This window comes from Vespa mandarinia, chromosome 19, assembly GCF_050613455.1.
Source record: "Vespa mandarinia isolate Hongniang chromosome 19, ASM5061345v1, whole genome shotgun sequence".
Taxonomy (NCBI): Eukaryota; Metazoa; Arthropoda; class Insecta; order Hymenoptera; family Vespidae; genus Vespa; species Vespa mandarinia.
The window spans coordinates 2,808,302-2,824,265 of record NC_140828.1 but is presented as its reverse complement, the minus strand read 5'-3'; the positions used below and the strand labels follow the sequence as shown (position 1 = coordinate 2,824,265).

At 32.8% G+C, this 15,964-nt stretch overlaps 1 protein-coding gene across 3 annotated transcripts; it reads right to left on the bottom strand.

The window, feature by feature from the left end:
* Positions 1 to 6,418: 6,418 nt before the first annotated feature.
* LOC118449385 (protein decapentaplegic) lies at positions 6,419 to 13,227 on the bottom strand. 3 transcript variants are annotated; one of them, XM_035883874.2, is made up of 3 exons: positions 12,678 to 13,227; positions 9,864 to 10,235; positions 6,419 to 9,586 (listed from the first exon to the last, which is right to left on the bottom strand). In XM_035883874.2, exons 1-3 carry the CDS (start codon positions 12,685 to 12,687, stop codon positions 8,727 to 8,729), a joined length of 1,242 nt encoding a protein of 413 aa, XP_035739767.1. In that variant the 5' UTR covers positions 12,688 to 13,227; the 3' UTR covers positions 6,419 to 8,726. The 3 variants fall into 3 exon arrangements, with proteins under 3 accessions (XP_035739767.1, XP_085518764.1, XP_035739768.1); XM_085662638.1 differs by lacking the exon at positions 12,678 to 13,227 and adding an exon at positions 11,098 to 11,181; XM_035883875.2 differs by having other exon boundaries at positions 6,421 to 9,586; positions 12,750 to 13,223.
* Between the last annotated feature and the right edge of the window lie 2,737 nt (positions 13,228 to 15,964).

The window sequence follows — 15,964 nt, the reverse complement described above, 5'->3', positions numbered from 1 at the left end:
TGCAATATTTTCTTCATGGATGCAAAAGGGATTAAAAGAATTTTATATATGCATTGGAGTGTTCATTACGAAAGATAAATTATTAATTGTTACTACTTGACAATCGGCTGCACCTTATGATTTGCTAATGACAAGAGACCCTTGAGATGAAGTGTTCAGGCTTAGCGGACAAGTGCTCCCGAACAAGGTTTACGCTACGAGTGCACAGATAAATATTTCTTTTTAATATCCGTATTTACGTGTAGAAGCAACCCTATAGTATCCTAATACCTTAAACAATTTTCTGTTAATCATCAATTTACGAAATTTTCATTGAATATTTACGAAACGAACGAAAACGAAATTAATTTCTTCAAGAAATTATTAATTATCGACTCATATACGAATTTTTGTTTTAATAGTAATAATCAATAGCGTGGATATTATCAAGGTTTCCTTCTTTTTTCTTTCTATTTTATTCGAAATTTTATTTTCTAATTTTTCTAATTGCTATCTCGTTCCGTGCAGTTTCTAACGAAGATAATACAATAAGCATACGTTTGATCGATCTTGAATAACTTTTATGGCGTTAGTACTGTAATCTACGCTTATCGTGATCAATGATAAAGGTTCTTTTCGAAAAATAAAAAAAAAATAACATTATCTATAGAAATTTTTGCAAAACCTTTAACAATTTTATTTATCAAATAAAATATAACTCTGTCGAGAAATAAAAGTGCTTTAGTAAATATGTTTATCACGATTACAATAAAGGATTATTATTATCGTTTATATAATCACAATTATTTTCTAATTTTATATATGTATGAATGCGCACGGGCGAGCACGCGTGTGTTTTGTATTCACATAAGTGTTAGAAACTTATAGAGTGCGCTACTCATTTAGTTACAGTTCAGGGTGGTAATGCATTTCTGCAACATTACCATGAGATACATTCTTGAAAGCATTTTTATCAACAATCTTAAAAAATCCAAAGATAAATTGTAAAATAAACGTCGGTAAAATAGTAATCGCAGTTTTTCTAATGTAGTGTTCAAAGAAGAAAATTGATACAGCGCTATCTATCCTTGAAATATATAACTTCATATTACAACCACTTTATATTTAAAACATGTTAATTCATGGATATGTAATGTTTAATTATTTTATATTTTTTATATACAATAAATAGAAGTATAATTTGTTCAATGACGTGATATTCTTATTGCATTAAATTACTATTTAAAACAATCAAAGAAAATAACTTTAAACAACTATTTAAAACAAAAATTATAAATATAAAAAAAATATAATGATGTATATTTCAATATGTGATTTCTCATAAAATGATAAAATAATTGTATATTATTTAATGCAAATAAGTATATAATAAAATTATTAAATAAATAGTACTCGTATTCACAATGTATGCAGATTTTATTTCAAACCATTTTTGGCTGTCCGCATTAACTGTATGTTGGGATGCATTAATAATAAGATTGTTACTGCGATGGCTCATAAATGAATTCATAAAGAAAAATTAAAACTTAAAAATATCAAAAAAGAAAAGCACCGGAAAATTATTTAAGCCTTGAACTTACAATTCTCAAATTACGAATACAGATGCTTTCGGTCAGTTTATCTTATTACTTAATAAAATCTAAAAGAAACTAGAAATTTTTCCAAAATTTAACAATATTTTAAAAATTCAGATCTTTTGACATAAACGATTGAACATGTATTTTCTTATTTTGGCCATAAAATCTTTGGCCAAAGCTTATTAAAATAATTGAGTAAGTTACCATAACTTCTTCATACGAATATCGTGAAATCTATTTCTTTATGTTTGAAAATATTCAAAAAATCTGAGCATCAACTATTTACGCATACAATCAAACAAACAATGAAATAATTTTCATGAACATAAAACATAAACCATTCTAGCGTATATATAAAAATATAGTTTGTTCAATGAATATTTATTTTTATATTTAATTTTATATAATAATAGCTAAAAGAAGTGAATTAATTTTTGGCGCCTAAAGCAGGAAGGTAAGGGTTCCAAGTAAATCTTATGCCGGTGGTGAAGATGCCATTTTGAATTTTACCGGTCTCAACAGGTTGCATGTCGTTTAAGTCTTCCTCTTAATTACAAGTAGCATATTTTTTTTTTTTCTAACGAACACCGTTCTTCAATATTAAAATTGATTCCTTAAAATACACTTTCTTAAATATATTATTCGCAAATCGAAACCTCGTCGCATTTAAGAAATATCCGCGAAAAAAGAAATCGACTAATCGACTGTCCCCTGTAACAGTTACAAGGTAATAACTTTTTTGAATTTTCCAATATTATTTTCGTAATAGACATGATTATCTTACTTGTTAACGATGTAGTAATTAAACAAATGTTTGTTAATTGGCTTTGAACTATCGAATTTTGTATTATATTTATTTTTCATACACCTACATATATACGAATAATATAATTATGTATATATTAATTAACAAACAATTAATAATATATTATATATTCATACTTTCATTTTTATATTATATTAAATATATATATATACACGTATATATGACATATAAGATAAAATATTATACTCTACCAGACGATTGTATATTTTTCAGATTTTTTATACGTTCGAATAGACACATAGCCGACAGGATACTTTTAATACACGTAGCTGACCATCTTCGTCTTATATAGAAGTAAGTTTATTTCTTTTACGCGTCATTTGATAGGAGAGGGATAAAAAGAGAGTGAGAGAGAGAGAGAGAGAGAGAGAGAAAGAGCAAGAGAGAGAGAAGGAGAGAAAAAGAGATAGAAAGAGAGAGAGAAATAACACTCGGCGTATGAATGAAACGAGAAACAATCACGAGGCATTGGCCTTGGTAGAAAATTCGTCCTTTAACAAGTATGTAAACAAAAATCACTTGGCTGACCGAGTGGAAGGGAGAATTACAGATTAATACGATACTACATTCGAAACAAGTCACGATCTGTTTGCGTAACAGGCAAGACGAAATTATCGCTTTTATTACGCATTTTAAAATACTTAACGAAATTTAATTTGCTTTTTAGTTTACCCCTTCTATCAAATTGACAGCTTGGAATAAAAAAGATGTTTAAGCGGGACAAGACGTTCTCATGTTTTTTTTTTTTTTTTTTTTGAAGTTAAAGACAAATATCTTTTTTTTCTTTTTTTCTTTTTTTTTTTTTCCTTTTTTTTTTCTTTTTTTATTAAATAAAAATTTAATTGTTCATCGTGCGCCATGCGATCTTAGAGTCAGTGTTTATGCGAAAAAATTTCGAGTTTCTCTAACCAAATAGGTTGTCTTAAAAATGAAATAAATTCGCAAATTAAATTCAGTGTTGTTCAACGAAGAAAATTCTTCGGTCGTGTTAATAAATCAACGCAAGAATTTCATGTAATATTCTTGTTAAAACAATTCGTTCGTCGCGTTATGTGAATTAAAAAATTTTTCATCTACATCTTTATCAACGAATATAAAGCTTCGTTTGGATAAAATTATATGTAAGTATTTTTCTTTCTCTTAATCGTTACTTTCCATTTATTATTTAAGTCCTCTTTTTGTTAATTATTTTCATTAATTGAAAATATTCTTTTGATATGGAACAAATAATTAATCTGCTTTTGTGTTATTTTATTAATTACAGATCAACCAACTCCATGACATCATTCAATCTACATTGAGAGAGACAAGTTTTTTGAAGACATCGCAGAAATTCTTAATTAGTAAGTACAAAAATTTTAAGTTCTTCCAGTGTCCATCATGCCAAGGATAAAAAATTCATATTGGCATGAGTAACTGGTTGTAATTATAGATGTGTTCTGTCCTAAGAGAATAAAAGTGCCTGTAAGTAAAACCTTTTGGTTTCACTTATGAGTAGTTTCTTATATGTGCAGTTTTTTCTCATGTTAATTTTTTACTATTATATATCAGATAAAGATCATCTTGTTTCATTGGGTTGATATATTTTGATATATTTGTTTCATCGGGTTGTATAATTTACAGTGCAATTAATTAGTATCTTTTCTCTTCATTTTTATTCATGATAGTAGTGTTGAAATAGGGCATTCGTTTATCTGATTTCATCAATAAAGAAAGAACATGTGATATAGTTTACGCATTACTTCATACTTGGTCATACATCAATATCGATATATCAAAGGAAATCTCTGCGAAGAATACATTCTGCCAATTAAGTGGATGATCATGATCTAGTTCTTTCATTAGAACAGCTACTTAATAAACAATTCCTTTCATTAAACATTAGTTTTATTAAAACATTAGTTTTTTACATGACATTAAATATTTCAGTAAATTTATTTAAAAATGAGTTTTACTTTACTTGAAACATAGCTTTACTAAGAATTTTGAAATCTCTTATATTTAGTTATCATCTATCTTTGTATAAATATCATTACTGAAAAGCAATGAGACTTGTAGAGTTATAGTCCACTTAGATCTAGTTTATAAGTTAATCATTTTTAGCTAAGGATTTTCAATACTAATTATACTAATTCCCATTTCTCTCTTATGCTTTCTGCATTCTTATCTATGCATGTGTTTAGTTGTTACTTCTCTACGTAAGAAACAGTTAGTCTAGATTTAGTTTTAAGTTCCTTCCTTGGCAGCTGTCATTGTGCTGGTGATTGCACAATGTATTTTACTTCTGTGTGTGAGTTTTAGATGATGCATTTTACATCGTTTCACAATAACTTTTATATAAATAAATATCTTATATATCTAATAAGTTATTATTAATATCATTATGCATAGTAGAGTCATCACATTTTGTAAAACTTTGTAATACTCGTATATTATTAATATGTATATATACTCTAATATGTACTAGTATGTTTCCTTAAGTCATTTATGCAATAATCATTAATCTTATTAGCCAATTACATCAATAGATATGTACTTATATTAGCATGTAAGTTAGAACATCTGGTTGAGTTAGGGTGTTAGGGGGCTCTGGAGTATACTCTCTAGTGTAGATTTTTTGTACTCTGGTAGTATATGAGAGAATCGTGGAGAGTATGTGTTGGTATATATGTTTTATTCTTTTCAAATATATAGATAGGTAGATAAGTAATATACCTTTTCTAAGTGAACATGTCACTTAATTTTAAGTAACTAAGTAGGGATAAGATGTAGGATATATTTCTCACTCAGAAGAGAGAAGATGTCTCTGAGGATTTGTGAAGTTTCAACAAATTTTCATCAATTCACCAATTCAGAATCTTTCAGCATATCTATATTTTTTCATCTTTTGCTGTTGCTTTACATTGGTGATATAATTATCATAGTATCAAATAATTTGAAAAACTTTGCATCAAATGAAAACATTAGACATCTTATTGAACATGTCTAATTGCATTAAGTGAGAACATTAGACATATCTTTTGAACTTAGCAAAGAATTTTGAATTATTTTGATAATTAATTATAAGTATATTAACACTTGTACTTTGCATTTTCTAGAATAATATTCACAATATTTTTATTCATACATAAAAAATCTGTAGACATAAAATGAAAATATTATAACTTTTATAATCACTTCACTTTTTACCGATACCTTTTCATCTTCAAAGTGCGAGGAATTAATTTTAGTTTGTAATAGGTTCATCGATTAGAATGAATATTATAACTGTTGGAGCATTTGTGCCTGTGTAGCAATGTGACGTGTACGGTTGGTGGATTCTCTGAGCCTATTGAGTATTCCTGAAGGCTAGGATAGCTTTATGGGACAAATCAAATATCAATGAATCTTTATTTATTATTATTTTTTTAATTAAATAAATAAATAAATAAATAAATTCTTGTGGATGTGTTGCGTTAAACGACAGGGCATTTGTGGATGCGTAAATTTTTCTTGTGTTGCACGTAGAGAATGCTCCAATAAAGTGGTTAGGGCATGAAGCAAGAAGAGGCTATATGTTGAAGAGGCCCCCACAAACTGTGACTCAACTATGGACTGCAAGTCATTTTTTGGAGAAGGTCGGCATGTCGAACTCTTCGTTAATGGCTTGTGATCTTATGAATATTCTTTTTATTTTTTTACCACGTTGACATTTATAATCATAGTAGTGTAGTTTAATTCTGAATGGAGATGATGGATCGTTTCATTTCCTTGCTACTATATTCCGCACTTGCATTCGTGAAAAATTAGAATCTTTGCGATTAGGGTCAAGTTTTTACAGTTAGTTAATTAATAGAATTCTTGTAAATTTTTATTAAAGTAAAATTGAGTCATTGAATTTTTTAAAAGTAGAGTCAATTTTTCATTTTGAAGTATAGTCGAGTCTTTGCGTTATAGAACAAATTATATTTCTATTTATTGTATATAAAAAATATAAAATAATTGAACATTACATATCCATGAATTAACTTTTATAGAAAGTAATTGTCATGTAAAATTTAATCAGATTCAAATTTGAAACTCCGAGTCGATGATAATTAATACTGTAGACAAAAACGTGCGTATGAATGATTTGGACAGTTCTCGAGTCAGTTTGCTGTTGGATTTCAATGAATAAGAATCATAAGTTTTTCCATCTATATTCATATCTTAAATAATTAATATTTATAAACATTATACATTTATTTAAACACTTTATATAATGCACGTGTCTTGTATAGCATTTAACTTTCCATGAATATAAAATAATTTTGATCTGAAATTTCATTAGGTATTAAATTTAAATTCCAAATTGATGCAAATCGATAATATAAATCAAAACAAACACATGGACAATTTGGATAATTATCGAATCCTGTTTTCTTATGTATTCCGATGAATGATCATCGTAAGTTCCTTCTTTTATGCAGAGGTATGATTAATAAATGCTTTTAATTCTTTGATATTTCTTTAAACAATGTATAATGCATATGTAATATTTTAATATAATTTAGTAGTAAACAAACAATAGTGCATTTGTTTAAACATCTTCGGAGTAAAAAATTGTTACGTTGTTCCCTCTTCCTTCTCGAACATGCTGTCATTTTTTTTTTCTTTTTTGTTTTTTTTTTTCTTCGCTTGCTTATAAAAAATGAAAGTGTTAATTATTAATTTCGCAAATTGGTTTTTTTTTTGTTCTGCAAATGTCTATTTTCTAATAAATTACCATATTGGATGAAAAATCTGTATTTACACCTGTATTCTGTGTACAATTTGGGTAAAATATTATAACAGATAAGGATATGTCATAGAATATACATGTTTATGATACTTTACAAATGCATTATTTACAATGTTTACATGTACTTTTTCGTCGCCTACTATCGTTTACTTATACTTTATACATTTTACAAATACACTTATCATTAACACCCTTCTGTTTGTACAAATATACACACGTTTCTTTTTTTTTTTTTTTTTTTTTTTTTTTTTCTTTTTCTTTTTTTCTTTTGGCAAAAATAATAAATAGTAATCCTTAGGTAGGCAGGTACAATTTATTTGAGGCGGCAGGAATTCTCTATATGTGCCTACATAATTATACATTACATGCTTTAAGCAAACTTTAATTGTTCGCTTAAGTATAATTGCATATGCGCACGTATCGCGGTTCTATGTGGACGAATATTCTATTCTCATTATTAGTTTACTTTGAATTTTATACGTTGTACACATGATCATGGCACATATTTGTCATTTCGTTTGCTTTGCGTGTATATAAAATTATTTATTTATTTATTTATTTATTTATTTATTTATTTATTTATTTATTATTATTATTATTATTATTATTATTATTATTATTATTATTATTATTATTTATCATTGATTGCTATGTTGATACTTTTCATAACTTTTTAACATATTCGCTATGAAAGGATCAATTTGTGTTATCGAACTAATGGATTATTTTTGTATGTGTATTACTCTTGAGAGAACAAAAATAATATTGTCTTTTTCTAGAAGATCTTTCATAAAGATCAAGAAGATCGATACTTATCCTTCGAATATATAATATGTTTCTCAACTCATTCTGCCGTCACTCTTTCAACGTTTCCTGCCTTTCCACAGTGATACATGCTCGTTATATTCCATTATCTTTCGTTGACAATATGATAAAAAGAGATGGAATGAAATTAAACAAGACATATAGGACGGCATGTTGTGTAAGAAAATTAAAAAAAAAAAAAAGTCCTTATAGGCACATGCACTTTTCTTCTTCTTTAACTTGTGTGTTCTTTTGTAGTCTATAGTTTTGATTATGATCTGTAGAACGATACGGATCTATATTCCCAATAGATCATAAAGATAATCAAGGGATAATAGTTTTCGTTATTTGATTTTTTTTCTTTTTTTTTTCTTTTTTTTTTCTTTTTTTCTTTTTTTTTTTTTTTTAATAAAAACTTTTCCAATTATTCTTTTTATTTATCGAAATCGCAATAAACGCGAAAGGATTATACACACTCAGGCATACCACATGCACACACTTTTGCATAATCGTTCATCGTCTAGAAAGAATGGATTATAAAAATATACCGTATAGAGAACGGAGTCTCTATACTCAACAGTCTCTCACTCTTTCTAACAATTTATTCTTTATATTCTTTTTTAGATGTCTGTTAGAAATGAGCCTTCTCCTTAAATACGATATTAAAGATCTTAAAAGAAAAGCGTCTATATCGCACATCGATCAATTGTTCTCTCGAAAAAGAGAGAGAATTTGGATTGATTTTGAAGTTCATACAGATCTAACGACACCCACAACCCAAGACTGCCATGTCCTGATAATTCTTCAAGACAACCTTGTTTTCCTCGTCAAGATAGAGCATACTTATCGAGCTCAAGGCCGTAGGCACACAACATGCTTTCGGAACCATGCTTGGTTTCGTCGAGTAGACCAAGTTCTGGACGATCGCGTGATTAGTCGAGTTCAGATGATCCGCCAAAGGAAACGGGCAATCTCCGTGGCAATAGAAGGCGTCGTATCCGGGAGGAGCAACAATCCAATCGTTCCAACCGACGTCGGCGAAGTCAACGTAGAGCGGATGTCGACGACAATTCTCTCGACCATCCTTTCGTCTGTTCTTTCTTAAAGCTGCCCGTCTGGCACGTCTATCCAAGATCTGCTTGCCAGAAGTCATTTTGTATCTACCGTCGTCCATGTAAGTGAATAACATTGGACGATTGATCACCCATGTCTCGTTCTGTTCGTCGATACTACGTTTTAGTCTAACATGTTGCTTTTCTAATTTCTTCGAGCCAGTCATCACATGAACGAGAAGACCGTAATTGCTTTTGTGATTCTTCATCCACCTTTCTACCGCCGGATGGACATCCAAATTGACCGTGGCATTTTTCCTCAGATCTATCACCTTGCTATCGACCAATCTTAGTATTGGCATACTTCGTCCCTTTATCCCTGGACGAACGATATCGTAAACAAGTACTCTTCCATGCCTTGGTCCGTTTGAATCATCTTCCTCGGTTATCGCAATACGTGAAAGACTCAACTCAGCCGCTTGCAACTTCTCACCCAATGGTATTCTCCTTAGGTCAAACGAGAGACGAAATCGATTTGGCAGGCGAAACTTTTCGTCCAGTTCACTCTCTGGAAAAAAAGGAACAAAGGATAATGATAATTATCTACGATAACGATTTACCTTTACGTCGCTCTATTTTCTATTTTTGGACTACATCATCATGCACGCACGCACACCAACGCTTAACTTTTACGCGATAAAAAAGGATCTCTCATAAAGCTGCAAATGAGTCACCGTCGAAAAAGCACTTGTTCGACCGGTATATCTTTTAGCCATAGAAATGTCTTCAACGTCTTTTTCGTCTGAAATATGTTCAACGATAAGGAACTTAAGAAGGATACTAACCGACATGAAAGAAGGAACGAACTGTGTTCGCCGATCGTGTGTGAATTCCTGGTTTTGCGATGTCCGCCACGCCAATGGAATTCTGCCGAACGTAAAGCTTTCGCAGAGATTCCGGCACATAAACCGGACCCTGGGGTTTAGGCCTTTTAGAGAAACCTAAAAGGGAAAGGAGGCTGGCTTCCATACCAGCAATCACTTGTTCACGATCCTGGATGCCAATGTGTTTCCCTGTCTTTGAATTGATCTGCAGGTGTACCTTCGTGTTTGGACTCGCGTTTGAATTCGTTAGCAGCACGCCTGCTGTCACTAACGTCAATCTTATCAGTAGCAACATGCGCATCGTGACGACGTCACCCACCGACGTTATCTTTCCTGAAACATTCACGCAAGTTTCTATATATAACATGCAATGGGTAAGAATAGTTACGTCGAAATATATTGAAGAAAAATACGTGGAAGATTAACGGACGAGAAGATAAGAAAATTGAATGGAAATGATATAGAAAATTAAGATCATTGCAACGTTCTACGATTATCGTTGGTTTTGTTTGAATTCGTTGATTTCCCGCCACTTTTAAAATGGCGTCCCCGAGTGGTCCATCGCATACGTAGTAATATAAAAGCTTGTCCTAAACGAGATAGAGAGAACGATATAGGTGGTCTAGATAATTATTTTCTCCTTTCTTTTCTACGAAAGTCGATAAAATCCATTCCTTTCTTGCAAGGGTATATTTAGGTTTTTTAAAGAAAGAAAAAAAAAAAAGAAAAAAGAAGAAGAAAAGAAAAGACGAACACATCGTATTTCAAAAGTTAAACGGTTTCGCGCGTTCCTCATTTTTATGATTGAAACGTTAAAAGTGTTGGTATCGATAGAAACAATGAGATGAAGAATTATATGCTAAACAGAATTCGTCTTCTTTCATTCGCAGATGTTTCGCGTAAGAATCCGCGTAAATTGCTTAGGAATGACTAACAAGAAGCGCCGTCCACTTATACACGTGAATCATTCGCTTTAATAAATATCTCTGTAACGTGTTGAAAAACTCAAATGTTGTTTCTCTCGTACGCGCGCGCCAAGGTTAAGATTTCCATAAGATTGCGAAATATCTTATTTTCAAGTTACGAACGCGTAACACGATATCTTTACTTGATTGCCGTGATTTTTCATCGATGGAATTTCTTTTTCAGAATGTTTCTATGAAAACTGCAAAATGACGCTTCTTTCTCTATTTACTTGAATAAATCCGAATGGGGAACGATGGAACGCAAAATTCGCTAAGACGGCGGCGTCCGTCGTTGTTACTGACCGTTCGCAAAAGGCTAAAAGAAGAAAAAAAAAACAAAAACCAAAAAAAAAAACGAGAAGAAAAAAAGAGCTGAAAAACAATGGTCCATCACGTATGGAAGAATAAGAGAGAAGAGGAAAGATCCAACGATGACGTAGGAGGAGAGAGAAAGGGATATTTAATGTAGCAGCATGCTTGGAGCTCGCGTTGGCGAGGGTGAGAGAGGGAGAGAGAGACAGGAAGAGAGAGAAGGGGAGAAGAAAAAGAGAAAGATATAGTGGTACAAGGAGAGGAGTGGGAGCAGAGCCAAGCTGTCTGCTGACTCTTGCGATCTCCGAGTGCCGAGGAGGCGAGCGCTCCTACGACGGACATTAAGTAATATCTCGAAGTCCTTTCTTCGAACGGCTTCAACACAGCCACACGACGTGCCGCCGACTCGTTTTTCAAGGACAATGGATTTATCCGCGAACGCATTCGCGCGGAAAAGGCGTCACGCTCGCATTCCACACGTTGCAGCATTATGCCAACAACATCAAAAGAGAGGCTGCTGTTGTTGCTGATCTTTGGTCTACCTACCGTCGTTTCAACGAACGACCTGCGAAAAAGCGTCCTCGAGATAATAACGTCACTTAAGATCTAGCGGTCTCTTTCTCTCTCTTTTTTTCTCTTTCCTTCTCTCTCTCTCTCTCTCTCTCTCTCTCTCTCTCTTTTTCTCTCTTTCTCTCTCTGCACCCTATCCTCCCCTATCGTTTTCTATCTCACAAGTCTAGCCGAGTCAAGGTACTCAGGTAAGCAGCAGCTCGACCCAAATGGAAAGGAAAATGTGGTTAGAGGAGAAGAGGCACTTTCGAGAAGAGGACCTCCCACGCGCTCCTACAAAATGCCTTTCCTCTGACCCCTCCAATTCAAATTCTTTTATCTTTCTACTTTATACTTTGTTTCTCATACGTAACTTACAATGTATATTTTTCTATGTCTGACCCAAGAAAAATGAAATTTTTTATAACTTTTTCTTTCATTTTTAGGGATAATAATGAGATCTAGGAAACTTCGTGCACACAATCTATCGGTTATCATTTCTACATGAAAGAGAAGAAGATACGCGCTTGTTACGTGTTGTGTAAAGTCATCAACACGGAGGGAGGAGGATTGGCAGGAGTAGGAGCAGGAGCAGGAACAGGAGCAGGAGCAGGAGTAGCAGCAGCAGCAGCAGCAGCAGCAGCAGCAGCAGCAGCAGCAGCAGAAGCAGCAACAGCAACAGCGAGCACGTCATCGTCCAAAGTAATCTGGTCCGTGAGAAGAGATACTAAACGGACAACGACGAAGATGACGACAAAGACGACGATGATGATAAGATGAAGGAAGTGGGTCGAAGTGGGATCTTGGACGAAGATGAAAATGAAAAAGATATTCGTAAAAACGAGATAGATAGATAGATACATAGAGACAGAGAAAGACAGAGAAGGAGAGAGAGAGAGAGAGAGAGAGAGAGAGAGAGAGAGAGAGAGAGAGAAAGGATTCTTCCTACCGTCCGCCATCCTCCCGTTATATTATCCTCTTCCTCTCGTACTCGCAAACGCGTTAAAAATCGTTCGCTCACCTAACTCTCTTCAATCGTAAGTCCGTAGTACGAGCAGCCACGACATCTCAACGAGTCCCGTACACCGCAAACTCGTAAGCTCACTCTCTCGCACTCGTAGGCACACTCAGTACCACCACTGTAAACTTTTCTCTCTCTATCTCTCTCTCTCTCTCTCCCGTTTTCTCTCTCTCTCTCTCTCTCTCTATGTCTCTCTCTCTCTTTCTCTTTCTTTCTCTCTCTCTCTCTCTCTCTCTTTCTCTCTCTCTCTCTCTCTCTCTCTCTCTCCACGCGAATCTCCCACGGGCCGAATGTAAAAAGCGCGAAAAGGCACTTTCGAACGAGTGAGAAGGAACTCGGTGGTGGTATTCCTCTTCTTATTATTATTCTTCGTATCTTTTCTTTTCTTCTCTTGTGTCTTCTTTTTTTATTCGAAAATCTCCGAGAGTCTCAATTATTTATATTCCACTCCCTTTTCCACGGAGCAGCAGCATGCTACTACACAACTATGGGTTTCCAGCCGTCGTCTCTCCACAGGTATCTCTCTCTCTCGCTCTCCCTCCCTCACTCCCTCCCTCCCTCCCTTCCTCCTTTTTCTCCCGTTCTCCTCCTCCTCCTCCTCCTCCTGCTCCTGCCCCCACACCCACCGATACACACTGGCACGCACGTCGGTTATATTCCTCTGCGAGTCGAGCGAGCGAGCGCTTGAATCGTATATCGCGAGTCAAGAGTCGTAACGACGAACCTGTCGTATCCGCGATTCCTACGTGTCTCTCTCTCTCTCTCTCTCTCTTTCTTTCTCTTTCTCTTTTTCTATCTATATCTGTCTCTATCTATCTATCTAACGCGTTTTCACCTGCGTCCGTATAAATATAGATGCGTAAGTCGATCCGACAGCCCGAGTTTCACCGCGACGTGTGACGACATTCGTATATAAGAGGGAGAAAAAGAGAGAGAGAGAGGTAGATAGAGAGAGAGAGAGAGAGAGAGAGAGAGAGAGAGAGAAAAAGAGAAAGAGAGAAAGATAGAGAGATTGACATAAACGTATCTCTCGAAAAGAATTGTAACTTATAATCGCGATCTTAGAAATTTGTTGAGAACGAAAAACGATGACGATACGTCGTCACGAAGCAATGTGTCGAGAGCTGTGGCCCCTTCGATCCAACCTACTCAGGCCCGTTCGCCAACAGCTTCGTCCTCCTTCCCCTTTTCCTTCTCTTCACTACTCTACTCTCTGCTCTTTCCCTCCTTCCTTCCTTGACCACCTCTGTTGCCGCCGGCCGGCCCGCCGAGCGGATCCGATCCCCTCCGTTAAAACCCTCCCCGATCCTCTTGGCGGCCCCTCGCCGTCTCCGACAAGACCAATCGTCTCATCTTCTTTCTTCAACCACCAACTATTCTCCTCTCTCTTTCTCTTTTTTTTTCTCTCTTTCTTTCTAACAGCTCCTTCAAAATCTTCTCTATGGTATCGGCCAAACGTTTTACGAATGAATCATCTCCTCTTTAACTTAATATGTAACATGGTGAATATGAGATCGAGTTACATTCTTCAAAATATGAGGTACTAAATATGTGAGAAAATATTGATCTTATATTCAACAAATTGTGTTAGTATTCATTTTGGTTTTTTTTTTTTAAAGTAATTAAGGATTTTTTTTATTTGTAATTTGTAACTTTTTTAACGTTATTGATGTAAAAGTACTTTTTTTTTTTTTTCCTTTTTCTTTTTTTTTCTTTCTCCTAGATATTATCTTTAAATTAGGAAGCGATTTCTATTTATTCATAGATGGCGTGTTCAGGATTTTCTATGTGTACATGGAGAAAGTTATGGGGTTTTCCGTCTAGATATTCTTTCCTTTGTACAACTCCTTCCTATGAATCAGTTCAGTATGACTAATGTCAATCTTTAAACAACGGTACTATTGCTTCTATGATATCTACTTAGGTACTTATGTCTGGCTACGGTCTATTTGACGAACTATCGTTTAGGTGTAGATGTGACGGAGTAAACATTGTGTGCCTTGTGAAAATTGATAATTTTATAGATTTTTGTTCGACACGAATCGTTTTAATATAGCCGAGGTATTTGTAGAAGAGAATTCAATTAATAAGATAATTTATAATAATAAAAACAATGTGTAAGTATAAAATTTGACTTATTCTAATTCAAGTGATATATGCGTGTAATAGTAAATGAAATGATCTCTGTAATTATTAATTATTAATTAGTAATTCGTCAGATGAAAAAAGTAATGAACTAAATCACTATTAAAGGATAATTCTTCTGATGTAGAATTGAAAGTCTATGTAAACTTTGAATCTATCCCATAAATCTGAAAAATAAATTTATGATATTTTAAAGAATATATACAGAAATTTGCTATATATATATATTGTCAGTTCCAATCAATTAACTATTCTTAAAGCTTATTTCATAATGTAAATTATTATGATAAGTTAATGATAAAGTATTTGTTGATCGACATTATTTTTATTGATTTCAATCATGAATGAAAGCGTATTTGCAGAATCCTTATGCAGGAAAACCTTTTGTATAGGAAAATTCTTTATCCTACAGAATACTAGAAACGTTAGCAGTTGTAAAATATCAATTTTTAGAGTTATTGGTCCATAGGTTTTATTCATCATATTTCAGATGGAATATCTTAGAGTATAAGTTCATTTATTTATTAATTACTAAGAAGTTCATTATTTATCATTGGATACATTTGGTAAAATGCAAAAGATTTTAATATATTATAATTGTTTTAGATTGTTTTACTTTTGCAATAAATAAGGATAGAGTTATCAAAGTTATTAAACTGTAGTAACAAGAGAATAAGACTTATAAAACTGAAATATCTAATGAAAGACTATAATAGATTTCTCTCTATTCAAGTGAGTTAAGTTTTTAATTGTAATTATAGTTCTTTGTTCTTTTTCTTTTTTTTTCTACTATTTCATATCTAGCAGGAACAATATTTTTAAAGGTTAGTATTGCCTATTTTATTTACAATCTTTATACTTTGTTACATGATTTTACAATGACCTTTTAATCTTCCACAAATACAATATATTATATATATATGTATGTATGTATGTATGTATGTATATATATATATATATATATATTATCTAGTGATAATAATAATAATAATAACAATATATACCCATATTATACAATAATACATATTTTATATATGAGAAACAAAGCACAGTATATTAAATATGAAACT